The 27671-nt window shown below is 42.6% G+C and overlaps 2 protein-coding genes across 9 annotated transcripts in view; one reads left to right on the top strand and one right to left on the bottom strand.

Annotated features, from left to right (window-relative positions):
* The window catches only part of LOC140715276 (leucine-rich repeat transmembrane neuronal protein 3-like), a 323270-nt gene extending 306937 nt beyond the window's left edge, over positions 1–16333 (top strand). The window contains exon 4 of one of the 2 annotated variants that reach the window (XR_012096096.1): positions 15465–15584. Coding sequence is in view for 1 of the 2 variants with exons in the window: in XM_073027225.1 (XP_072883326.1) it covers positions 15465–15665 (201 nt within the window). In the remaining variant the exon portion in view is untranslated. Of the gene's footprint in view, positions 1–15464 lie in introns of both variants that reach the window. The other variant, XM_073027225.1, reaches the window with a different exon arrangement.
* LOC140715275 (catenin alpha-3-like) overlaps positions 1–27671 on the bottom strand; it is a 1577100-nt gene that overhangs the window by 1176273 nt on the left and 373156 nt on the right. The window lies entirely within an intron of this gene.

Below are 27671 nucleotides of genomic sequence, written 5' to 3'. Positions count from 1 at the left end.
TGATTTTGTTCCGGATCTGATTGTACTAATTTTCTGAAGAATAATCATTAATTTTCAAGACCATCCTGGTGGGTTGGAACAGGGACGAGGAAGGTTGATGCTGGCAAAACACAGAGTAGTCTGTGAGTTGGCTGGGGTGACCCACTCGCAGTCCTCATCTTCCAATCTCCGTTCTAGTCAGATAAAGCATAGCTCAACATACAGTGGTTACTTTCTGCATTAGAAATGTGAGTGTGAATGCTCTTACATTTCTTGTGAAAATAATTCCAAGAAGTGTTACCAACGAGACAGAAGAATATCAGTGCACAGGTAAGGAGGTGGAATTGCTCACGTTCACCATTGACAGAACATACAGGCCTGTCCTGGAGATGGAGGGGAGGGAGGGAGAGGGAGAGGGAGAGGGAGGGAGAGAGAGAGAGAGAGAGAGTGTGTGTGTATATATATATATAGGAGCAAGGGAGGGTAGGAGAGAGGCTTGCTTTCTTCTTTAGTTGCTTATTGTGTTCTGTTTGATTATGTTTCTGTTGTTCTGCCATGCATTGTGGGCAAACCATATTGCCACCAAAATGTGTGACTCAAATTGAACCATTTGACGCTCGCGGCTGCACCTAGCATATTTCTTGGGTGTGTGTGTTGTATGTTTTGATGTGCACATGATAAATAATTCTGAATCTGAGACTACAGAGGCAGTGCTAGCATCCTGCTCCAACACCTTAACAGACTCAGCGAACTACAGGACCACGTTCAGCAAAATCAGAATGCAACTTCCATCACAAAGAAGGCATGACAGTGCCTCTACTTTCATTGAACTTTGCGCAGATTCGGCATTCATCCAAAACTCTGACGAGCTTCTGTAGGTGCCCAGTGGAGAGTATCACAACCTGGTATGGAAACACCAACGCCCAAGACCAGAAAAGCCTACAGAAGGTGGTGGATACAGCCCAGTCCATCACAGGAAAAGCCCTCCCCACCACTGGGCACATCTACAGGGACTGCTGCCACAAGAAAGCAACATCCATCATCAAGGACCCCCTCCCCCCCCCCCATCCAGGCCATGCTGTCTTCTCTGTCCTTCCATCGGGAAGGAGGTACAGGTTAGATCCCACACCACCAGGTTCAGGAATAGTTATTACCCAAAAGGCTCCTGAATCAGCATAGGTAACTCTGAACATAACTTACAGACTGACTCCACAACTCATGTTCTTAGTATGATCTATCTGTCTATTTACCTATCTATCTATCTCTCCATTTATTCTTTATATGCACAGTTAGTCTTTTGCACATTGGTTGTTTGTCAGTCTTTGTGCCTAGTCTTTTCCCATTGACGTTATTGTATTTCTTTATTCTACTGTGAATGCCTGAATGAAAATAAATCCCAAGGTAGTATATGGTGACATTTACGCACTTTAATTACAAATTTACTTTGAACTTTGAACATTTCCACTGCTAGGCTGGAATCTTTAATCCCCACAGTAGCAATCAGGACTCAAAGATAAAATAGAAACGATCAGACAGTGAACTGTTCCCGAGTATTTACAGGCAAGGAGCCAAGTGTTCAGCTATAACCACGCAAGCACTGGATGTATAGATGTAACTTGCTGAACCTTTAGAATTTTCTGGAATCTACAGATCAACTGCAATTGTTACAGGTTGCCTATTAGCTGCATTAATTGCACATCCAACAAATTCAGCCAGCTGCACAGGTAATGGTTGTTCATTCAGTTGGGCCTACTTCAAACCTACTTGCTCCTTCCAGGATAAATCAGATATAGATTCTCTGATTACACTTCCTGTCAGCAGAGTTTGTCCTCTTGTCATAATTACTGTTCACCTCCTCAGAAACTGAACATAATTATTATGGATCTTCACTGCAGATTGAAGAAATGAAAATTTGTGGTTACAATGCTCCACAAGAATTTTCTCACAGAAAAGGATGTTTTTGTTATTGCCATCACAATGAATTTATAATTTGATCAATTCATTCAGCTCAGTATTAAATCATATTCAGAAGCACAATAATTTATAGAAATGTATTTCATATAAGAACGTGATTAATTAAATGCACTAAAGTGTTCTATTAAAGTCCATTGCAAAACATTCCAAGTGGCAAGATCAGAATTGAGCTCTGTAGTATTTTCAGTTTACAACGCCAGTGTTTTGACCCAATCTGCAATCTTTCTCATTGATTATGTAATCTGGCACTGATCTAAGGCATGTTTTGCCAAAATTATAACATGCTTACCTAAATCTGTAATCACTCTGGCCAGAGCTGCAGCAAATCTATTGAGATCCATAATGGGACTCTCTGGATCAGAATCAGAATCAGGTTTATTATCACTGACATAAAGTATGTCGTGAAATTTGTTGCTCTGTGGCAGCAATATAGTGCAAGATATTACATATACTATTAATTACAATAAGAAAAATATATTGTAAATTTAAATAAGTAATGCTAAAAGAGAGCATAAATAGTGAGGTAGTGTTTGTGGGTTCATTGGCCAATCAGAAATTTGACAGCGGAGGGGAATAAATTGTTCAAAGTTTATTTATTATTAAAGTATGTATACATTATACAACCTTGAGATTCGTCTCCTAACAGGCAGCCACGAAACGAAGAAACCCAAAAACAAATCCCGTATATATGAAAAAAGACTGTCTAACACCCAATGTGCAGAGAATTAAAAAACCACGTCGTGCCCACAAGAAAATAAAAGGATAAAATAACCCATAAAAAGACCATCAAATCCCCAAAGTGCATTGAAAAAAAAACATGCAAATATTAAATGCAAGAAAATATTGTTTCTGAACTGAAGTCCACAAGGAAGTTCAAAATGCATGGTGGAGTGCAGAGCCAATTAAACATCGCGGAGCAGCGATCTTAATCGGCCTGTATCTCACCTCAGGCTCCAACACCCTGACCTTCCCAATCTGTCCCAGTGGTTAAGTCTCCATCTGAACAACAGGTTCTGCCACTTGTATACGCCAGACTTCACCACCTTGATTCAGCCCATTAATCTCCATCCAAATATCGTGTTCAGTCACGTCGATACGCTCTGGGGCCTGAACCCCACGGCTTCAATTCAGCCCGTGTCCAACCGTTCACGCTCTTCCACGCTCTCGGTGGCAGGCCTAAAACACTGAGTGTGACTCTTCAGGATCCTCCCTAGTGATAGTAACGAGAAGAGGGCATGTCTTGAGTGGTGCAGTCCTTGATGGTGGATGCTGCGTTTATGAGGCATTGTGTTCTGAAGATGTTCCTGATGGTTGGGAGGCTGAGGTTACAACCCTCTGAAGCTTTTTCCAGTCTTGTGCAGTGGTCTCCCCCTTACCTGACAGAATACATGGTTCATCTGTAGAAATTTGCTCGAGTTATTTGTGGTATACCAAATCTCTCCAGACTCCTAGAAATTTAGCCATTGTTGTGCCTTCTTTATAGCTTTGCATAGACCTTTAGAGATGTTGGCAACTATGAACAGATCTAAACATGTAACCCAACCAGTTAGAAATGTATATATTTAGCCAGATCTTTCTAGCCAAATCTATAATCTACCTAGTTAGATCAGTAATCTGCAAAATTTGGATTAGAACTTGGCATGTCGGATGCAAAGCATGGTGGACCAGTATGAGGTGAACCGGTGTATGTCAAATAGTTCCAGCCATTGTGTCAATGACAAAGGTGAATGCAGTTAAATACATTGCAAGATTCACAGTGCGTTTTGTCCCCAGACATTACAGCATGTACACCAAGATCACCAGAAGCATTACAGTATTTCAATGTCACTTTAAATTATTCATCAGGTTTAGAGTGCTGCACAGTTAATTCGAATATATTATTTTAAACCTCCCCCTCCCTTTAATGGAACTAATAAATTTGAGCTCTTTTGTTGCAATCTCTTTTCATTAATGATCCAAAGCTGTGGTATTTATAAATATTTCAGGAGCTGTTGCATTTTTCACTAGTCTAATGTGAAGTCTATGGGCCACAAATTGAATTTTATCCCATTGTTTACATTCATCTCGATTCATTTTGAGGCCTGGTTTTTATATTAAAGCAAATTGTTTGGTTATTTAAATCAGCCCAGGGTGACCGAGAGAAGTCAACTCATTTGGGGTGCAAGATTATGCAGTATCTCTATCACGAGCGGTAGGTAGCCTCTGGTCATCCAGTTAAAGACTGGCTCACTGGAGACTAGGACATAACAAAATGGAACAGGTACTGGAATTTGATTATTCAGTTCAAAGCAGTTACACAATACCGGCAATCTGTTGTTCTTCCCCAGTGTTCCACAGAACTACTGATGAGACAGGTGCAAATTTGTGAGGTCAAACAGCATTCACTTATAGTACGCACTGTACAGAATTAGTTTTTCCATCAATACAAAGACTCAGTGTCAGATTAAGCTCCTCCAGGAAAACAAAGTTAAAATTCCTCAAAATTGGAGAAAATTTACAGGAATTGGAGATAATGATATTAACAGAAATATAGAGAAATGGGGGTGAATTGAGGACAAAAGGAGAAGAATGGGGGATTTTTTTTCCCTCTAGACAGCGATGGGTAGATCTACAGACCAGTTTGGATGAAGAAGGAATATTTCGTGCATGGCCCAGTTGAGTGTGCAGAGCATTTAATGTTCTGTGCCTTAATGTTCAATGTTCTGAATTTGGACTACAGAAATTAAGAATCTTACGGCACAGTACAGGCTCTTCGGCCAACGATGTTGTGCTGACCTTTTAACCTACTCTATGATCAACCTAACCCTTTCCTCCTACATAGTCCATTTTTCTATCATCCATGTGCCTATCCAAGAGTTTCTTAAATACCCCTAATATATCTGCGTTTCATGCACCCACCACCTTCTGTGTTACCTCTGACATCCCCCTTCCCCTTTCTCCTCCAATCACCTTAAAGTTATGCACCCACAAATTAGCCATTTCCGCCTGGGGCAAAAAATCTGTGGCTATCTACTTGATCCATGCCTCTTATCACCTTGCTCTCCTCTATCAAGTCATCTTTCATCCTCCAAACAGAAAAGCCCTAGCTCAACTCAACCTTTCCTCATAAGACACGCTCTCTAGTCCAGGCAGCATCCCGGTAAAGCTTCTCTGCACCCTGTCCAAAGCTTCCACATCCTTCCTGTAATGAGGTGACCAGAACCCAACATCATGTTCCAAGTGTGATCTAACTGGAGTTTTATAAAGCTGCAACAATACTTGAACTGAATTCCCCAATTAATGAAAGCCAACACACCACATGCCTTCTTAACAGCTTTATCAACTTGTGCAGCAACAGAGGGACTTCCAAGACCCCTCTGTTCCTCCACGCTGTTAAGAAACTTGCCATTAACCCTGTATTCTGCCTTCAAATTTGACATTCTGAAGTGATTGGCTGCACACTTTTCTAGGTTGAACTCCACCTGCCACACCTTAACCCAGCTCTGCATCCTGTCGATGTCCCACTGTAACCTACAACAATTGTCCACAACACTGAAAAATACCATGCCATCTTCAGTCTTACTACCCCATCCTTCCACTTTCTGCATTCAAGTCATTTATAAAAATCACAACAGCAGGGGTCCCAGAACAGATCCGGGCAGAAGACCACTGATCACTGACCACCAGACACTCCATCTGCAACCATCTATGTGCAAGCTAATTCCGTATCCACAGGAGTTAAATAGAGCCCAAGGAGAACACATGCAAACATAATTGTCTTATTCTGCTTTTATGTCATGTGCAATTTGATTGAATACAAGTTTTAAAATAGCACATTTTAAACTCCACACACTTCTACTTTACATCCTCACTAACTTGTCACTTCTAAACCACCCCCCACCTTGTTATTATGGCATCTTCCCCCTTCCTTCTAGGTGCTGAAAAAGGGCCTCAGCCCGAAATGTTGACGGTTTACTCTCTTCCGTAGCTGCTGCCTGAAACTACTGTGTTCCTCCACCATTCTGTGTGTCTTGCTTTGGATTTCTAGCACCTGCAGAATGTCTTGTGTTTGTTAGTGTAGCTAAAACATTGCCACATTCAACACTCCCATTTTTACAGCGGCAAATATGGAAATACCTATGCACAACTTCGCACACTCTCTTCATGGAAATAAAATTACTGCCAATGTTAAAACCCGAAATAAAAGCAGAAAGTGCAGAAGCACTCACCGGGTCAGGCAGCATCTGTGGAAAGAGAAGTAGTTAACATCTTATGTCAAAGACCCTTGTCAGATATTTGAGAGGTAAATGCTCCAGTCACAGTGGGACAGACTGTTCTGGACTCCTTCTACACTTTGTGCTTGGACCCTGTACCAGCCCTGCAAATACTGCCCCCTAGTGTTGTGATGTATTACTCCCAAACCCTCTCACTCCATGCACAAGTGGTGAAAGGGCAGAAACTAATACACCCCTCATGACCATCCTCTTGCTCTTCTGACTGAATGTAAATATTTGAAAATTATTTATGCAAAATTAAAAATAATAAATCTGCTTAAAAACATCTAACTGTTATAAATTAAATGAAACTATTAACATTAATTACAATACGGCTTTAAAAAAATCAAAAGGTTTCACTAATATTTTTAGTGAAGATCATCACTACTATTCAGATGAATGGGGCCATGCTGAATGTGTTGTCTGTAACTGGTGTAGGATGGAGGAGAGGGATAAGAACCGCTTCCAGTTCCCTCTGCTCTATGCTTAGTGATTGGATTCATAGGTGGGGCCATAGGTCTGATCTCCAGCTCTTGCTAGACTTCTACACTGTCTCATGCATGTGTGCAGACCAGAATGAGTCCAGAGTCGGATACAGATTTATGGTATTTATCATGTGTACATTTAGATATATAGCAAAAGTGTCATTTGCATTAACAACCAGCACACCCAAGGGTGCGCTGGAGGCAGCTCACAAGTGTCACCACACATGCTGGTGCCAACATAACATGGCTGTAACACTTGGCAGAACAACACGGAGCACAACAAGCAACAAAACAACAACAGCAAGGCAAGCCCCGTTCTATATAGATATTACACACACACACACACACACACACACACACACACACACACACACACACACACACACACACACACACACACACACACACACACACACACACACACACACACACACACACACACACACACACACACACACACACACACACACACACACACACACACACACACACACACACACACACACACACAGTTCTCCAACTCCAGGACAGGCCTCTGGGTCTCCAATATTCCACCTTCAGTCTCCAGTCTTCAGGCATCAGCCAATTTCCAGACTTCTGATCAACCTTTGGGCATCAGTTCTTCAGTATCGATCGTCAGTCGAGCCAATGACAGGACCCCGACCTCTGGCTTGAACTTCAGGCATGCTGACTCACTGGCCCTTGTGCCTCCTACTTGCACAGACGACCAATCCCAGGATCCGTTGATCTGGGACAGCCTGACATCCATGATTCCCTCCATTAGCTGTCCACATCACTGGCCTTTGGATGCAGAGCGCAGAACTGGAGCCCGACCTCTAACTCCTCCACATTACTGTCCTTAAACCTTAATCTGACCTCTAACTCCCCCACATCACACTCTCTAAGCCCCAACTTGACCGCTAACTCCCCTTTCAGTCCACACAAAATACACTGCAGATGCTGGGGTCAAAGCAACACGTACAACATGCTGGAGGAACTCAGCAGGTTTGGGCAGCATCCGTGGAAACGATCAGTCAACGTTTCGGGCCGAGATCCTTCGTCAGGATTCTGCCTCCTCCTACAGCTGCCTATCACCTCCCTCATGATTCCGCTGCCTTCTACTACCCATAGTGCTTTCCCCTTACATTCCTTCTTCACCTTCCCTGTCTATCCCCTCCCCCACCCCTTGATCTTTCCTCTGATTGGTTTTTCACCTGGCACCTACCAGCCTTCTCCTTCTCACCCTCTCCCCACCTTCTTTATAGGGCCCCTGTCCCCTCCCTCTTCAGTCCTGACGAAGGGTCTCGGCCCGAAAAGTTGACTGCTCGTTTCCACGGATGCTGCCCGACCTGCTGAGTTCCTCCAACGTGTTGTACGTGTCCCCTTTCAGTCCCCTACATCCCTACAAACTTAAAAGAACGACTGTCTGAGTCGCAATCTTGATGGAGCCTATGTTCCTTCTAATTTGTAATAACCTGCGAGCACTAAAGTCTTGTGCTGTGCGTTATTTTTGCCCAGTGCAACAACATGTGCACACAGAATTTTTAAGTGGAAGTAAACCTGAAGTTATTCTAAGGATGATGAACTACCAAGTCCAGTTTGTTGTTCACTGTTTAAAGCCATTCCACTTTAAATGAACTCGCAGCTCTTTTGCACTTCACTCCCTTTGCTTCTCTGGAGTTTGACATAGTGAATCAATAATTTCTTCAATAACAACAGTATAAATAAGTCAGTTCTAAAATCTGCAAACAAAGCACTTCAAACTCCACGTTGTCAACACTGTCTGCATCAGAAACCAGAAAAGGAAATGGGATTTGTGAAATATAATTAACCTGCCAACAAGGTATAGGGTGACAACCTTTTGTGCACAGTTTAAGCTCCTTTGTGCGCTGATAACAAAAGATATGTGAGCGTGCACACGTGGACACCTGAGAGGGATCGTTGTTTGGTGCCATCTTAACCCGTGCGCAGTTGGCGAGGAGTCACTAAGGTCAAAACTATGGAGAAGCGTTAATTGTGTTCAGAGCAGAGAAGGCCAAAAGGGAAGTTAATAGAGGTCTTTACAATCATGAACATGTTGAGAATTACAGATAAAGAAAATGTATTTCCAGTGGTTGTACGGCGCAAAAATGGGAGAATTCAGGTGACTGACAGGGGAAGCAATGGTAGCAGGAGGAAAGCTTCCTCTCACCGCTGGTTAGGTTATGGACAGAAATGCCTGACGAGGTGGTGGAAACACATTCTAATACAGTATTCAAAGGGAATTGGATAAACCACTGAGAAACGTAAAAATTTGAAGGAAACAGCCATGAGTTGTGGAGTGGAGCTATCTGGATTGCTCTTGCTAAGAATCAGATTCAGGATTCACGATAGTCACAGTTCTCCAACCCCAGGACTGGCTACCTTCGAGCTCCAGCCTCAGGCTCACACCCAGGATCTCAGATATTAGGCCTATATTTTCCAGTGAGTTTGCAGAGTTTCACAGACTTGGGCTCCGGCCAACGGGCCTCAGCAGACTGATTGGCCCATTTGGCTTCCTTCTGTGCTGCATTGTGCTTTGATTCCAAGCTTCAATGGTCTTACAATTGAATAATACGATCAGTCACTACATCCCATCAATAGCAGATCCTTTCCTCTGGTCAATGCTGCCTGAGAAAATTATTGCTAAATGTGTTCGAATAACATACCGGATGGTGGAAAATCTAGCCTGGCTCTAGCCTGCAGAAGGAAAAAAGCATCAAGCCCGTTAACTTTGCTGGATTCAGACTAAATTAATCACTGTTTAGTGACATTTCAAGGCCAGTGGCATACTCTGACTGACAATCAGAATCAGGTTTATTATCACTGACGTAAGTTGTGACATTTGCTGTTTTGTGTTATTCACCTACAGGATGTTTGGGTCACATGATTAGCCAGCATTTATTGCCCATCCCCAGTTGCCCTTGAGAGGTGGCGATGAGCTGCCTTCTTGAACCGCTGCAGTCCCTGAGGTGTAGGTACCCCCACAGTGCTGTTAGGGAGGGAATTCCATGATCTTGGCCCAGTGACAGTGAAGGAACAGTGATATGTTTCCGAGTTAGGGTGATGTGACTTGGAGGGGGATTTCCAAGTGGTGGTGTTCCCAGGTATCTGCTCTGCTTGTCTTTCTCGATAGTAGTGGTCGTGGGTCTGGAAGGTGCGGCCTTAGGAACTTCGGTGTGTTGTTGCAGTGCATCTTGTAGACAGTACACACTGCTGCAACTGTTCATCGATGGTGGAGGGGTTTAGATGCTTGTGGAAGAGTTGGCTGCCTTATACTGGATGGTGTCTTGAGTGTTGATGGAGCTGCACTCATCCAGGTGGATGGCAAGTATTCCATTACACTCCTGGCCTGAGCCTTGTAGATGGTGGACAGGCTTTGGGGAGTCAGGTGGTGAGTTACACCCCACGAGTTCCCTAGCCTTTGACCTGCTCTGGTAACTACTGTGTTTATACGTCTAGACCAGTTCAGTTTCCTGTCAGTTGTAACCTCCAGGATGTTGATAGTAGAGAATTCAGCGATGGTGATGCCACTGAATGTCAAGGGACAATGGTTAGAGCTTTTCTTGTTGGAGATGGTCATTGCCTGGCACTAGTGTGGCTCGAATGTTACTTGCCACTTGTCAGCCCGAGCCTGGATATTGTCCAGGTCCTGCTGCATTTGGGTATGAACTGTTTCACTACCTGAGGAGTCACATTGTGCAGTCAACTGCAGTGTAGAAATATATAAATATATATGGTTTTTCACATATATAATTAAATAAGCAGTACAGAAAGAGAGTGAAATAATGAGCAAGTGTCCTTGGGGTCATGGACTGTTCAGAAATCTGATGGTGGAGGGCAAGAAGCTGTCTGAAAATGTTGAGTGTGTGTCTACAGGATCCTGTACTTCTTCCCCCATGGTAGTATTGAGAAGAGGGCACGTCTACTGTGGTAGGGGTCCTTAATGATGGATGCCAACTTTTTGAGGCATTGCCTTTCGAAGATGTCCTTGACAGTGGGGAGACTAGTGCCCATGATGAAATGTTGAGCTAAGAATACACTTTTAATTTTGAAGCTCTAAAGGCTCGATCCTTCACTGATAAACCAGCAGACCTTATTTATGCTTTACGGGAAATCAAATATCCAACAACAGCCAGTATTGAAAGCAAAAAAAACAACATTACTGAAAAATAAAAATTAAGAAGGCTTTGAGGGAAGGAACTGAGCGTACACCAACTTACAGTATATTGGCCTTGACTGAATGCTCTAAACCACCTCAATTTCTGCAGTGGAAATTTTGTATTCTGGCTAAATTCTGGCAAGATTCTGTATCTGCTTTCTGAAATAAATGGACCAATGGTTGCTTTTCTCTATGTAGAGAGTGGCACCCTACACCATGTCCACCTAGAATAAAGCTTATTCCACTCTCTCAAGAACTAACCACAGACTCACTAGAAAGGAAGTAAGATACAGAAACCCTCAGAATATTTATAGGGGTGATTTAAGTTTGCTAAATATCTGACATGTGACCCAAATTGTTAATATTTAGCATTCATTTTCAGAGGACTAGAATATAAAATCAAGGACGTAATGCATTGGGCAGACTGCACTTGGAGTATTGTGATAGATAGATAGATAGATAGATAGATAGATAGATAGATAGATAGATAGATAGATAGATAGATAGATAGATAGATAGATAGATAGATAGATAGATAGATAGATAGATAGATAGATAGATAGATAGATAGATAGATAGATAGATAGATAGATAGATAGATAGATACTTTATTCATCCCCATGGGGAAATTCAACTTTTTTTCCAATGTCCCATACACTTGTTGTAGCAAAACTAATTACATACAATACTTAACTCAGTAAAAAATATGATATGCATCTAAATCACTATCTCAAAAAGCATTAATAATAGCTTTTAAAAAGTTCTTAAGTCCTGGCGGTAGAATTGTAAAGCCTAAAGGCATTGGGGAGTATTGACCTCTTCATCCTGTCTGAGGAGCATTGCATCGATAGTAACCTGTCGCTGAAACTGCTTCTCTGTCTCTGGATGGTGCTATGTAGAGGATGTTCAGAGTTATCCATAATTGACCGTAGCCTACTCAGCGCCCTTCGCTCAGCTACCGATGTTAAACCCTCCAGTACTTTGCCCACGACAGAGCCCGCCTTCCTTACCAGCTTATTAAGACGTGAGGCGTCCCTCTTCTTAATGCTTCCTCCCCAACACGCCACCACAAAGAAGAGGGCGCTCTCCACAACTGACCTATAGAACATCTTCAGCATCTCACTACAGACATTGATTGCCTTATCTAAGAAAAGATGTGTTGGTCCAGAAGTGGCTCGTGAGAATGATTCTGGGAATGAAAGGGTTAACATATGAGGAGCATTTGATGGCTCTGGGCGTGGACTCACTGGAGTTTAGAAGAATGAAGGGGGATCTCATTGAAAACCTATGGAAATTTGGAAGGCCAATATACAGTGGGTGTAGAGAGGATGTTTCCTATCGTGGGGGAGTTTAGGACCAAAGGCCACAGCATCAGAATAGGACATCGCTGTAAAACAGAGATGAGGAGGAACTTCTTCAGCAAGAGAGTGGTGAATCTGTGGAATTCATTGCCACAGGTAGCTGTGGAGGCCAAGTCACGGGGTATATTTGAAGCCGAGTTTGATAGGTTCTTGAATAGTCAGGGCATCAAAGGTTATGGGAGAAGGCAGGATAATGAGGTTAAGAGGGATAATAAATCAGTCATGATGGAACGGTGGAGCAGACTCAATGGACTAAATGGCTTAACTCTGCTCCAATGTTTTATGGTCTTGTGGCCGTGTAGTTCCACAGATGTATCGCACTCACGGAATGTCACAGCACAGAAGGCTTTTTGGTCCATCATGCCCCTCTTTCTCCTTTGGCCTATTTATTTCCTATAGGTCAGTACGTTACTACCCTGTAAATTACTGCAGAAACCTTTGCAATAGGGCGTCGCAAATTGAAATAACCTGCATTGTGTAAACATAGAGTTTTAATCGACAGCCAATAGTCGGAGTACAGCTCAGAGCAGACTGATTGCCATTATACAGGAAGTAAAATCAATTTACTTATAAAATGGAATCTACTTGAAAAGAGTGGAGAGTGGAAAGTACAGCAGCCATTCATAATAAATGTAATGAATGGGCTACATATAAATTATAAGCTGAAATTTAACCTCAGTCTCCAAGCTTTGCCTGGCCATTGCATTATCACTTTTAATAACCTTAATGAATTTATATTCCCATCTCTTACCTAGCTTAATAGCCACTCCAAGCAACTGTCCTCAGGTTAATAATCGTTCTGCCATCAGCAACAATTTTTTCAATATCTTCTAATTCATAAACCTTCACTGAGCTAAGCATCTATCAAACCTCCACGGGCCGATACAAATATTAACGACTTGGGTCAGATCTAATGTCCTGCTTTTTTTCCTGCAAAATCACGATCTTCGCTCAGTGGCCACTTCATTAGATATCTCCCGTACCAATTAAAGTGGTCACTGAGTGCATGGTCATGGTCTTCTGCTGCTGTGGCCCATCCACTTCAAGGTTTGATGTGTTGTGCATTCAGAGATGCTCTTCCACACACCACTGTTGTAATTATTTGAATTATTGTCACCTTCCTGTCAGCTTGAAACCAGTCTGACCAGTCTTATTAACAAGGTTCCACCCACAGACCACTGCTCAGTGAATGCTTTTTTTTGTTTTTTGCACCATTCTCTGTAAACTCTGAGAATCCCAGGAGATCAGCAGTTTCTGAGATACTCAAAACAGCCCATCGAGCGCCAAAAATCAAGGTCACATTTCTTCCCCATTCTGCTGTTTGGTCTAAACAACAACTGAACCTCTTATACATGTCTACATGCTTTTCTGCGTTGAATTTATGCCTCATGATTAGCTGATTAGGTATTTGTATTAACGAGCATGTGTGCAGGTGTACCTAATAAAGTGGCCGATGATTGTATACCTAAGGTATGACCGTACCTGGGCACATCTCAAGTGCCAGACCAGAATATTGGACTCGTGGAAAACTAAAATGATGGTATAATATGAAGAATTATTTTCTGATTATCAACAGGACAGGCAACAGATCTTCTCTCCCTCTCCCTCTCCCTCTCTCGCTCTCTCTCCCTGTGTCAGTGCTGCTTGGCCTGCTAGTTATTTCTAGAATTTTCTGTTTTTTTATTTTTAGATTTTCAGCATCTGCAGTGTTTTGTTTTAATTAGCACTCAACCGATATACATAACAATGGTAATCACTGCTACTTCACTTAGGCATTCTGAGATTATTTTCACATCCTTTTGTCCTTGTTCCAACAATTCTTTTTGTTTTTTCTCATTCCTCATCATTTGCTCTTCCTATGCTCAGACCTTCTATTTCCCTGTATCTCACAAATTTCCTTCCGCTCCGTTACTAACTCTTCTGTCTGGGTTGCCTCCAACCTGATGGCATGAACATTGATTTCTCTAACTTACAGGATCTCTCATCCCTTCCCCTTCTCGTTTTCCTTTCCCATTTTTAACGCTGATCTCATGCCTTCTCTTGTCTTCACCTGCCTCCTGCCTCCCTCTGGTGCCCCTCTTCCTTTCCACACTCCTCTCCTATCAGATTCCTTCTTACTCAACCCTTTACCTTTTCCGCCTATCGCCTCCTAGCTCCTCATTCAACCCCCTCCCTCTCCATCCACCTACTTCCCCCCTCACCTGGCTTCACCTATCACCTGCCAGCTTGTCTTCTTCCCCTCCCCCACCTTCTTATTCTGGCTTCTTCCCCTTCCTCCCCAGTCCTTATGACGGGTCTTGGCTTGAAACATTGACCGTTTATGTTGCCTAACCCAGACATCCCACCCTGCAAAAACTCATTTCAGGGAGGTAGCACCCTTGGCCCCCGCAACCCCATATACCCACTCCCGGTCGACCTCCAAGGGTGTGTGCAATACTTTGTTCAGTGATTTTGTCTGATCTGTAAACCAAGTTGGGTATATGCAGAAAATGTGACATTAAAATATGTACTTATATTATCATTAAGTTGTTTTTACATTCTTTTACAACTTTAAGCAAGTCTGCAGGGAGTTTGGCCTCATCATGTAGGACATCAATAGAATAGCTCCTTAGCAGCTACCAGCTAGTTTAAATAATGTTAGCTATGCTAATGAATGAATGACACCTGTTAAACTCACCTCAACATGTCTTTTACATTTTAAACCACCATGGGCAATAGAAAAGTCACTGTTGTAAACAGTGCAGCGAGCAACACTGTCATTATTTTTGAGGTCAACTGTAAAGCTTGCCCACAGAGAAAACTGATAGGTCTACTTAGCACAAAGAGAGACCAATCAGGATGCTCCCTCTCACTCTCACTCTTCCTCTCCTTCCCCCTCCCCCTCTCAAAAAAAACAGTTTCCGGGATATTGTATATAATTTACGGGCGTCAGGGAGCTGTTATCAATATGCGGTAGACTCCCGGAACATCCGGGAGAGGTGGGATGGCTGCTAACCTGCTGACCTCCCCCAGCATTTTCAGAATCTCTTATGTTTCAAATATCAACTATTCCTTTTTTCCACAGATGCTGCCTGACCTTTTTCTGTTCCTATTTCAGATAACCAGGATTCAGAGTATTTTGCTTTTGATTACAACATATCACATTGCACAATATCTTAGCACAGGCATAGTTTAAAAGACCTCTCCAAAAAGTGGTTATTTTCAGCTGCACTGTCTTTTCTTCCACTTCTAGATCCCCATCGCCATGAGTGTCTCCTCCTTCCTCACCTACGACCAGCCAACACTACCTTGTTGTGGAGTGCATCAAGGACGTCTGGCTCACAAGCAGTATGAAATGCAGGCCCACAAGGATGCTCCAGATAGCCACAGAGAGCCTGGCACAGAACTGAGCACAATAGCAACAGTGACATGCTCCGGCAGCCATATTCAGTGACCTAGCCCAGCCTGAGGCCACCCACAATGATGGACTAAACGAGGACAAGGCCTAGACAGCTAAAAGACACCAAGGGAGGCCTGTGGCCCAGGACATAAATCATAGTTAACGCAGAGATACTGCTGTCAGAGGTCAGACTGAAAGCGATGCAGATTTCACTGAAATTTTTTTGTTTTAGTTTGTACTGACTTTATTTGTGCAGTATTTTTTAAAATGAGAAAGCAATGAACTTGTACAGATTTTATTCAGTATTCTTGTCTTTAACAATCCACCTGTATATACATGAGTTATTTAACATGGTGTAAAGATGCAGTATTTTTCATAAAGAATATGCTTTGAAAATGACAAAACTGAAGTAGCTAATGACAGTTGTGCATTTATTTTCAGTCTGTTAGTCTTCTGTGTTTATAGAATTAGAATGCTAATTGAAAATGTGTTGTATTATTTAAAATCTATTACTAAAACAGATCTCTTTTTTTTGTAAAATAGAAAATAATTGTCATTTTTAGCCAGTTTTCTCTGCAACACTGACTTACATTAAGCAGATCCAAGTCATTGTCCTGTGATATTTGCCTTTAAGTACGTGTGGTAATTATATGGAGCAAAAATTAGTTAGTAATCCATTTTATGCACTTAGTCACCCCAACAGATTAAAACATAATCAAGTATTTGGCATTTTTCACAAAGTTATTATGAGTTCTACAAGAAGGCAATTGGGACCTGGTTAAAATGAAATATTCTGAAGCAACTGAGCAGCAATATGCAATAATTAGACTTTTTCTAACACTTAAAGCTCATCAGTCTTGTAAAATGTGTTTGTGGAAGGGGAACAGAATCACCAGGCTGCCTATGAATTTCCGACAGTGTTCAGCCCTTTTTCATATCTCCACCAAAAGACAGGAACAATAATAGAAAATAACCTCATTTCCCAAGGTAGAGGACATTTTAACAAAAATGGCCAAGTTACATTCCAACTAGTCACTTGGGCTCCAGGCCCAGAGACAGTGACTTAAATATATCAGGCTTCATCACATTCACCTCAACTAAAGGAAGCCTGATATTAGGGCAACAAGAAATGTTTAACAGCATCTGATTATGGATATTCATGAGGACCAAGTTGTTTGTGTTCACGTGGCTGAGGGATTTATGCACATTTGTTGAACACTTTCTAACATTTTGTAGCAATGCTCCACAGAAAGTGCTTTCAGGACAACAGAGAGGGAGCTGATTGGGATCCTGATCCATGGGAATGAAAATTTGACAGCAGCCATACTACTGAGGTGGTAGTGACGAAGGCAAATGCAACATCGACATTCATTTCAAGAGGATTGAACCATAAAAGTGAGAATATAATGCTGAGGCTCTATAAAGCTTTGGTCAGACTGCACTTGAAGTATTGTGAACAGTCATGGGCTCCATATCAAAGAAAAGATGTGCTGACATTGGAGAGGGTCCAGAGGAGGTTTTCAGGAATTATCCAAGGTGTTGGGTCTGTGCACAACTACATATCAATTAAATAAAAGCACGCACATGGATGATGGCTTTAACTGGTGTATTCACACTGCAGCAAGAGAGAGAGCAATGTGCATGTGTAGGCAACAGCGTGTACACAGACAACAGATCGATAAGCAGTGATAAGGGAAGGGTAATTGCTCTAAAAGAAATACATCCATACATTACACTCCCTCCCCCTTTAGATTAATGCAACATAAAACTGTACATGCACAAAACATTCAATTTCTCTTTCATAAACCCATATTCCACATAAACATGATTTCACAATAACAGTCCATAACTAACTTCACAGTTCGAAAGGTTCAGTCTTTTGGGTGGCGCTCTGTTTCTTTCAGGACGACGGCTCTGGACCTGTGGAGTGGCATCAGGTTTGGCCGGTGTCTTGTCTAAGACAATGTTCTCAGAATCCGGTGTCACGTTGCTGTCAGTGACATGATCATCACCGAGAGGTACGTCTGGTGTCTGTAATGTGTCCATCTTGTTGGATGCAATTGACTCAAGTGTGTTCTTCAGTTGAGCATCCAGTATCTGTTCCATATGCCATCTCCATGTTCGATCTCCAACATCTACTGTGTATATCAGTGGCCTAGTTCTTGTAGCTATCCTACCGGGTGTCCACTTAACTTTTCCATAATCATGTACTAGGACTTCCTGTCCAAGCTCGAAGCTCCTTGCTGCTTCACATGGCAACTGGCTGAACTGTTTATTCTGCACTTCCATCTGTAGATCTGGTTTCAGGAGGTCAGATTCCTGTTCATGAACAGCATTGCAGGTGTTTGATTTGTCATTCCGATACACAAAAAGGAAGTTGTCCACCTTGTGCTGCCCCCCTTGTCCATCACTTTAATGGGCTTCTTGAAGGTTTGGATAAATCTTTCAGCTAACCTATTCATTGCTGGGTGGTGAGGGACTGACTTGAAATGCCTGATGCCATTTTTCTTCATGAACAGTCGGAATTCTTCTGACGTGTATTGTGGTCCATTGTCACTCACAGTTTGTTCTGATAAGCCATTTGTGGTGGTGACAGTCTTTGCTGAGGTGGTTGACTTCTTTGTTATAACCACAGCCCACTTCGAATGAGCATTCACAGCAATCAGAAACATGTTGATGAATGGCCCAGCAGTCAATATGTACTCTTTGCCATGGTGACGACGGCCACTCCCATGGCTGTAAAGGTGCCTGTGCAAATGCATTTTGAACTTTTTGGTATCCTCGAAAGCTTTTGGCCAAGTATTCAATCTGTTTATCTATTCCTGGTGACCACACATAGCTCCAGGTGAGACCCTTCATCCTGACTGCACCCAGGTGTCCTTTGTACAGATTCTCTAACATTCTAGTGTGCAGTTTAGAGGGAACCACAACACGAGATGCGTACACCAGTGTTCTTTGACATACGGAGAACTCTGGAAACACAGGGTTACCGTGAGCTGGCCATCCTTGCGTGGTGATTTCATAGACTTTTGACAATGTCAGGCATTTCCTTGTTTCCCTTTGTGTTTCCAAATTTGTTACCGGCAACTGGTCCACCAAAGTATTGTGGAACACTTCTTCCAGGTCACAGTATGAAGACTTTTCTTCTTCAGTTGCCCATAGAGGAAGACATGACAAGCCATCAGCGTTGCTATGCTGTTTCGTGCCCCTGAGCTCTATGTAACAAGATTGGGCTTCTAGGAATAGTGCCCAACATTGTAATGAGGTAGCAGACATCACTGAGATTCCCTTCCTGGGATTGAAAATGGACACAAGGGGCTGGTGATCTGTCACTAGAGTAAACTTTTGTCTGTAGAGGTAGTGGTGGAACTTCTTTATTCACCATACCAGACTAAGGGCCTCTCAGTTGATCTGTGCATAGCTGCGTTCTGCACTCATCGGTGATCTCCAAGCAAATGCAATTGGGTGTTCAGATCCATCTTTCATAATGAATGACAAAATGGCTCGATTGCCATAAGGGGACGTATCGCACACCAGTCTAATGGGCGGAGATGGGTCATAATGGATGAGCAGTTTATCGGATATCATTACTCTCTTTGTTTGCTTGAACGCTCTTTCACATCTTTCTGACCATTCCCACTTTGCTCCTGTGTGTAACAGTGCCTTCAATGGATGCAACACTGTAGCAATGTTTGGGAGAAACCAGTGGTAGCAGATTACAAAGCCCAAGTATGACCTGAGTTGTGACACATTTTCCGGTTTGGGTGCCTGGAGCACTGCCTCAATCTTCTCTTGGGACTTATGTAAGCCATGCTTGTCCACAATATGAGATTGCATTCTTGAAAAACTCCCATTTGTCCCTCTTTGTGTGCAGACCACTCATTCAGCCTGGTTGACACTTTACCAAGGGTCTAGAGGTGCTGTTCATCATTTTTGCAGTCGCAATGATGTCATCAAGGTAATATTGTGTTCCTGGGATATCTTGGAGCACCTGTTCCATTGCTGTTTGCCAAATTTCTGGGGCTGATGCAATGCCAAAGATGAGACAATTATACTGGAACGGTCCCTTGTGAGTCTTGATGGTGAGGAACTTCCTGTTTGACATCTCAATCTCCATTTACAGATAGGCTTGTGACAAGTCAATCTTTGAAAACCTCTCCCTGTCTGCCAAAGATGTAAAAATGTCTTCCATTCATGGCTGGGAATATTGCACAGTGCACAGCACCGGGTTGATGCTCACCGTGAAATTCCCACATATGCGAATAGCTCTGGCCTTCCCTTTCTTGATCACTGGGACAATGAGCATGGCCCAATCACTCCATTCAGTCTTGGAGAGAAATCATGACACCTCCAAGCTCTGCAGTTCAACTTCCACTTTAGGATGCAGTGCGTAAGGCACTGAATGTGCTTTTGAAAACTTGGTGTTACTGTTTCATCCAGTCTAGATACCTTCAAGTTTACCAATCCCCTTCTCAAACACCTTCTCATTAGCATTAAGTAGCTGTGCCATCCTCTGGTTAGTGCTACAATTTGGGTTGCCGTTGCTTATTGATATCCCAGGGAGCGCTTTGATTGAGTGTTAGTCTAGTTGGATTTTTCTCAACCATTCACATCCCAAAAGCACTGGTTCTCCAGGTTTTAACACACAAAGCTCTAACTGTTGTGTTTGGCCTCCATATGTCACATTTACTTTCAGTTTGACTTTGGGAGACACTTTTTCACCTGTGTGGGTCTTTAGCATCACCAAAATCTTCTCTAATGTATTTTAGAAAACAGTCTGTTGTAGTCAGCCTCTGAAATTACAGACAAAGTTGATCCTGTATTCAGCTCCATTTTCAGTTTTACATTAGACACATTTATTGTGATCCAAATGATTTTGTGATCTGCTTCAGTTATACTATGCAGTTGTAGGCATGACAGTTCACCTTTGTCAGACTCTATGTTGTCTGATTCCGTTTCACATTCGGTAACTTTATGCATTTGTTTAGTTTTGTGGTTGAGACTTTTCACTCAGTTGTGCTTTAAGTCTGCATTGCATATTCTCTCTTTGTGATCTTGTCTGTGACACTTTCTGCAAACCTTTTCTTTTGGCTTCTTGCACCATTCAGGAACATATTGTGCATTTCATATACCAACCTCCTTTTCTATAGTTCTGCTGCATCTTGCTGCAGGCTCTAACAATATTGCAACGGTCAATTCCCATTCAAAGGTTAGGTCTCTTTCCGCCAGTACCCTCATTTGAGTGCTTTGACTATGCATGCCACATACAAGCCTGTTCCTTAATCCATCAGAAAGTCCATCTCTAAAGTCACAGTTCTGGGAAAGTTTGCGCAGTTTTGCAAGGTATTCCAGATTTGACAGGATTCTTTTGTAAAATCAAATCTCTCAGCTATTTAGAGTTCAAGTGATTTTGTAAAATTGTAACAATTTCATCAAACGTCTTGCTTTCTGGCTTTACAGGGGCTACTAAGTTGCCTAAGAGTATGTACATTCTTGGGCCCATTAAGGCAAGAAGTGTAGGGGCTTTCTTTTGCTCTTCAACCTTGTTCACCTTACCATACAGTTCCACCCTCTCGATATACGACTCCCAGCCTTCATCAAATTCATCAACTTTCCCAACTGAGCCCATCACCACGTTAATTTCGCTTTAAATTCAGCACGTCTTTCACTGTTACTCTGCACTGTACTCACGCATCTGTTAGCATCTTTGATGGACTTCTCATGTTGTTTAACTCTCGCTGTTTCGTCCCACAACTGTCGGTGTAGCTGGTGATATTCTGTGACATTCAGGTTCATACTCGTGGCCAATTTGTTGTGTCTGTGCACAACTACATATCAATTAAATAAAAGCACGCACACAGGTGATGGCTTTAACAGGTGTATTCACATTACAGCAAGAGACTGAACAATGTGCATTCATAGACAACAGCACATGAACAGACAACACATCAAAATGTAGCGGGGGGAGATCATTGCTTTAAAAATAATAGAGCCATACATTACACCAGGAATGAAAGGGTTAACATCTAAGGAGCGCTTGATGACTCTGGGCCTGTATTCTCTGGTGTTTGGAAGAATGAGGGAGATCTCGGTGGAACATATTGAATATTGCAAGGCCTAGATACAGTGGATGTGGAGAGAATGATTCTTATAGTTGGGAAGACTGGGACTAGAGGGCACAGCCTCAAAATACAAGGATGTCCCTTTAGAACAGAAACTAGGAGGAATTTCTTTAGCCAGAGGGTGGCTAAGTGTGTAGAATTAATTGCCAGAGACAGCTGTGGAATCCAAGTCACTGGGTATATTTAAAGCAGAGGTTGATGGGGTTTTGATTAGTAAGGGGTCAAAGGTTATGGACAGAAGGCAGGAGAATGGGGTTGAGAGGGATAGTAAATCAGCTGAGAGTGAATAGCAGAGCAGTCTCAATAGACCAAATGGTCTAATTCTGATAGAGATCAGGACGCCAGCTACAACCTTTCTTACTTTCATAAGCAGAACACATAAACTACCTGCAAGTGAGGTGCTGACTGATGCCTGCTGGTTTGTGCAGGGAATGCTATGACAGTTGCTGAAGGCTGTTTTGCTGACTTCAGCTTCTGCACAAGCTTGCTGTTCCCGGAAATGAGCGCAATACCATGCATTTCCTTGTGGAGCAGTATTAGTGGTGAAGGAGCAGAGGGCACAAAGACGAGGAGGAACTGCTTACTCCCCTTTCATCAATAGCTCCTATTATACCTTCCCTCCATCACACCGTCACTAAACTGTAAAAGCCAATTAGTAATCCGGATAGAGTCATAGAAAAGTACACCAGAGAAGGAGGCCTTTCGGCCCATCTAGTCCATGCTGAGCCATCTAAACTGCCTACTCCTTTCGACCTGCCCCAGGACCATAGCCTTCCATACCTCTACTAACCATTATCTATCCAAACTTCTCTTAAATGCTGAAATCGAGCTGGCGTGCACCACTTGTACTGGCAGCTCACTCCACATTCTCACGGCCTTCTCAATGAAGAGATTTCCCCTTATGTTCCCCTTAAACTTCTCACCTTTCACCCTTAACCCATGAGCTCTAGTTATAGTCCCACCCCACTTCAGTGGAAAAAGCTTGCATTTACCCTATCTATGCCCTTCATAATTTTGTATACCTCAATCAAATCTATTCTCAATCTACCTTCCAAGGAATAAAGTATTTACCAATTTTCTCTTTCCATCTAACTCAGGTCCTCCAGACTTGGAAACATCCTAGTAAATTTTCTCTGTACTCCTTCAACTTTATTTACACCGTTTCTGTAGGTAGGTGTCCAACACTGCACACAATACTAGAAATTCATAGGTCAAAGCAGGCTAACAGAGAATGCTTCAAGGAGACCACATCAATGAGCTGTAACATTTAAACATTCAAGACTCGACAAAACTGAGAAAATACTTACCCTTATGAGGCAGTCAGGAAGTGGGAGTCAGTTTTGAGAATGAAGGGATGCCCTTTTAAATCAGAGACAATAAGGAATTTCTTCTCTAAGAAGTGCCCGATCCTTGGAATTCTCCAAGAGGAAACTACTGAGTGTATTCCAGGAGGCAGAAGGTTTTTGAAACAGAGGGGAGTCAGGGCTATGATAAAATGGCAGGGAAACGAAAAGCTGAGATCAGATGAGCTGTGCAGCACTGGAAATACCTAACTGTACGGATGATTGTCATTAGTGACTCAGTAAGGGCCTGTTGAATAGAATGGAAATGACAATAGGTTTGGTATCATGTGAAGAGAGATAGCTTTTGAGCAGTTAGGAAAGCAGAAGCAAAAGAGATTTGTACATGAAGAAAACCCACTTGAGGTAGCACGTAAAACTAACATTATAATGTACATAAGAGGAGGATGTTCTAAGCAGAAGTTTACGTGCTTCATATTAATTAAGGTTATAGTTATGATACCCAAGACTTGAGTTGGTCAGGAACCAGTTAATACCTATAACATGTACTTTGTTCAGCCTGTTGTAGGTGTGTTTCTGTACCAAAGTGACAGCTCATGCTTTGTGGCATTATATTGCAGTAGGACGGTGGTAAACATAAAACTCCCCACTTCAAGGCTACTCGTTCATTTCTTAATATTTTGCTCAATGTCCTTTTCAATTCCTCCTGTACGATTCATAGAATGTAGTCATCGCTGGCGAGACCAGAATATGCTAAGTCCCTGATTGCCCTGTAAAGCAAATGACTTGCTACAGCATTGCAGAGGGCAGTTAGAAGAAAGCCACATTGCTGTATCTGCAGTCCCAGACCAGGGGAAAATGGTAGATTTCCTTCCCAGAACACAGTACAAAACTTTTAAGATGGTGCCGAACTGTGGTCTCCATTGAGTTGGTGGCTCAGACTTAATTAAGACCATAAGACATAGGAGTTGAATTAGGCCATTTGGCCCATCAAGTCTGTTCAACCATTCCATCCTGACTGATTTATTACCCATCTCAACCCCATTCTCCTGCCTTCTCACCGCAACCTTTGACACCCTTACTAATCAAGAACCTGTCAAACTACACATTAAATATATGTAATGACTCAGCCTCAGCACTGTGCCAGTGAATTCCAATGGTCTGACCAATGCCTTATGAAGCCTCAGCATTACATTCTTAATTTTATATTCTAGTCCTCTTGAAGTGAATGCAGAATGCTAACATTTAATGAATGAAACTAACTATTTTTAACTTCATAATGATGGTTTTGGAAACAGAGAAGGGAGTTAGGAGTCAGTTTAAAGCTTAGGGACATTGATGTGGGGAATTAGAGGTCAGGCCTTTGCTCCACATTCCATGTTTAAAGGTCAGCAATGTGGTTGGGTGACAAAGGACATCCAGAGTTGAGGCCTCCACACTGCGTTCAAAAGGCCACTAATGTGGTCATGGGACGAAAGACATCCAGGGTTCAGACCTCCGCTCCGCACTCGAAAGGACAGTGATGTGGACGTATAGTTGCTGGTTTGTTCCAGGTCAGTAGGTGTCTGTGCGAGCATGAGGCATGAGGATGCATGAGGGCCAATCACTCAGAGTTCGAGCTGTAAGGTCCCATCATCAGCCAGTGCTGGGGGTTGACACCAAAGATCGAAGCCTGACGGTTGATCAGAAGTCTGGAAGTTGTAGCCAATGAACAAGGCAGCAGGTCTGGCCTGAGTCGGAAAGCTGTCCATGTATGTGAATGGGAGGGGGAGGTAGGAGAGAGGAAGGGAGCTTATTTTATTGTCATTGTTTTATTGATTATTGTGTTCTGTGATGTTCTGCCAAACATTGTGCACATACTAGATCGGCACTGGAATGCCTGGCAACACAAGCAGGCTGACCACAGCACACCCCGAGGTATGTTGGTTGTTAACACAAATGACACATTTCAATGTACATGTGATAAACGATATATTTCAGTGTGACATGTGAATCTGAACCATTGGTGAACAAGGCACTTGATCAGATTGTAACGAGTCTTGATAATCAGATCAGAAGATGTTCTTTCAGTCAAGTTTGAATAGAACCTGCTGATCAGCTTGTAACAGCTTCTGCTATTCAATTTGTAATGACCTTCCGCTACCCGTTTAATCGAATTCTTAAAGGAGCTACAATGAAAGCCAATCAGAGAAGCATGTCTGACCTGGCAGACTGAAAATTAAAAAAAGAACAAGTACTGTAAGTAGAATTTTAAAAGTGAGTCATTTGGAGCAAAAGTACTATAATGGTCAAAGAGTTTTAATTAGGGGAAGGCTAGAAACCGTGGATCCCACAGGGATCATTACCAGGGCCTTGCTTACAACGTTATATTTAAGTAAGGTGGATATAAATATAGGGGCGCAATCAAGAGGTTGGCAACGTTACCAATATAGGCAGTGAGCTCGATGATGAGGAGGAGGGGTCAAGGTTACAGTGAGGTATTAATGGACCGGTTAGGTGAGCCGAGAAATGGCAAACGGAATTCTGTCCCGAAAGTTAATGTGGCTGAGAAGGGCAAACAAGGTAAAAGAATCCACACCAAAATAACAAGAAAATAAGAAGTGTCGAGGAACTGAAAGACACTGAGAATGTCAACAAATCCCTGAAGATACCAAAACAGGTAGACCTGAGATTACAAAGCATAGAAAATTTTCATTATTAACACCAGAGGCAAAGAATATGTACAAGAGGAGGCAGACCTTATTAGTTTTGCTGCAGCTAGAAAATGGTGTATCATTTGAGAAAGACGTCTTGGCACTACAGGGTGCAGAAAAGATTTTCAAGGGTGTTAGAAGTGCTGATGACTTAAAGAAAGCCAGAGGAACTGACAAGGCCTGGGTTGTTTCCTTGGAACAAGGAGAGGGTTAATTAAGATGCTGAAGGGCCCAGGAGGCTTAGGAATTATGTTAGTCACTTTGTGGAGTAGTCAATAATTTGGGGGCACAGATTTAATTTGATTGATGGAATTCTAAAGAGATGAGGAAAAGCACCCTTCAGTCCAACTCATCGAACCTTGCTTTGTGCCTACTGAACCAAATGGTGCCTGGAAATGTGGAGCAGGGATCAGACATATTTCATTGTCGTGATGGCCCAAATGCCTCCTTTCTGTGCTGCAAGTTCTCAAAAAGTTCCAGATGTGGATTTCTACAGCACTCAGTGATTTTATGATCACCGTTGTTGACAACAGCTTTTTTGTATTGCATTTGAAAAGACTGATGACAACAGTAGACGGTTCAGATTTACAATTACAGACAACCGGTGAAAGAGGATGCGAGGAAGAACTTCTTGAGGCAGAGGGTTGCTGCAAGAGAGTGGTGGAAGCATAACTAATCAAGGCTTTCCACTAATTATTTTTGTGGGAAGAAGAAAACTAACAGGGAAAGGGACAGGAGGGACAGATTACACATGAACTTGAGGGAAAACAATATCCCTACAGGGAGATCTGCAAGGGCTGTTAGGGGATGGTTTAAACTGGGTTGGTAGGGGAGATGGGAACCAAAGCAATAGGTCAGATGATGAAGCTGTTGATGTAACGGTCGATGCAACACGTAGAGAGACTGCAAGGAGGGATAGGCAGTGGATAGATGATAATTGCGGTCATTTCAATGGGTTGAAAAGTGTCTACTTTAATGTGAGATGTATCAGGAAGAATGATGATAAACTTAGAGCATGGATCAGTACACAGAACTTCGATGTTGTGGCCATTACAGAGATTTAACTGCCATAATAAACAATAGACAATAGGTGCAGGAGTAGGCCATTTGGCCCTTCAAGCCAGCACTGCCATTCACTGTGATCATGGCTGATCATCCACAATCAGTACCCTGTTCCTGCCTTCTCCCCATATCCCTTGACTCTGCTATCTTTAAGAGCTCTATCTAACTCTTTCTTGAAACCATCCAGAGAATTGGCCTCCACTGCCTTCTGAGGCAGAGCATTCCACAGATCCACAACACTCTGGGTGAAAAAGATTTTCCTCAACTCCGTTCTAAATGGCCTACCCCTTATTCTTAAACTGTGGCCTCTGGTTCTGGACTCCACCAACATCAGGAACATGTTTCCTGCCACTAGCATGTCCAATCCCTTAATAATCTTATACGTTTCAATTAGATCCCCTCTCATCCTTCTAAATTCCAGTGTATACAAGCTCAGTCGCTCCAATCTTTCAACATATGACAGTCCCGCCATCCCAGGAATTAACCTCGTGAACCTACACTGCACTCCCTCAATAACAAGAATGTCCTTCCTCAAATTTGGAGACCAAAACTGCACACAATAGTCCAGGCATGGTCTCACCAGGGCTATGTACAACTGCAGAAGGACCTCTTTGCTCCTATACTCAACTCCCCTTGTTATGCCATTAGTTTTCTTCACTGCCTGCCGTACCTGCATGCTTACTTTCAGTGACTGATGAACAAGGACACCTAGATCTCGTTGTACTTCCCCTTTTCCTAACTTGACACCATTCAGATAGTAATCTGCCTTCCTGTTCTTGCCACCAAAGTGGATAACCTCACATTTATCCACATTAAACTGCATCTGCCATGCATCTGCCCACACACCCAACCCATCCAAGTCACCCTGCATTCTCCTAACAT

This window comes from Hemitrygon akajei, chromosome 23 (genome assembly GCF_048418815.1).
Source record: "Hemitrygon akajei chromosome 23, sHemAka1.3, whole genome shotgun sequence".
NCBI lineage: Eukaryota > Metazoa > Chordata > Chondrichthyes > Myliobatiformes > Dasyatidae > Hemitrygon > Hemitrygon akajei.
The sequence above is the reverse complement of the archived record's forward strand: the minus strand, read 5'-3'. Positions and strand labels throughout refer to the sequence as shown.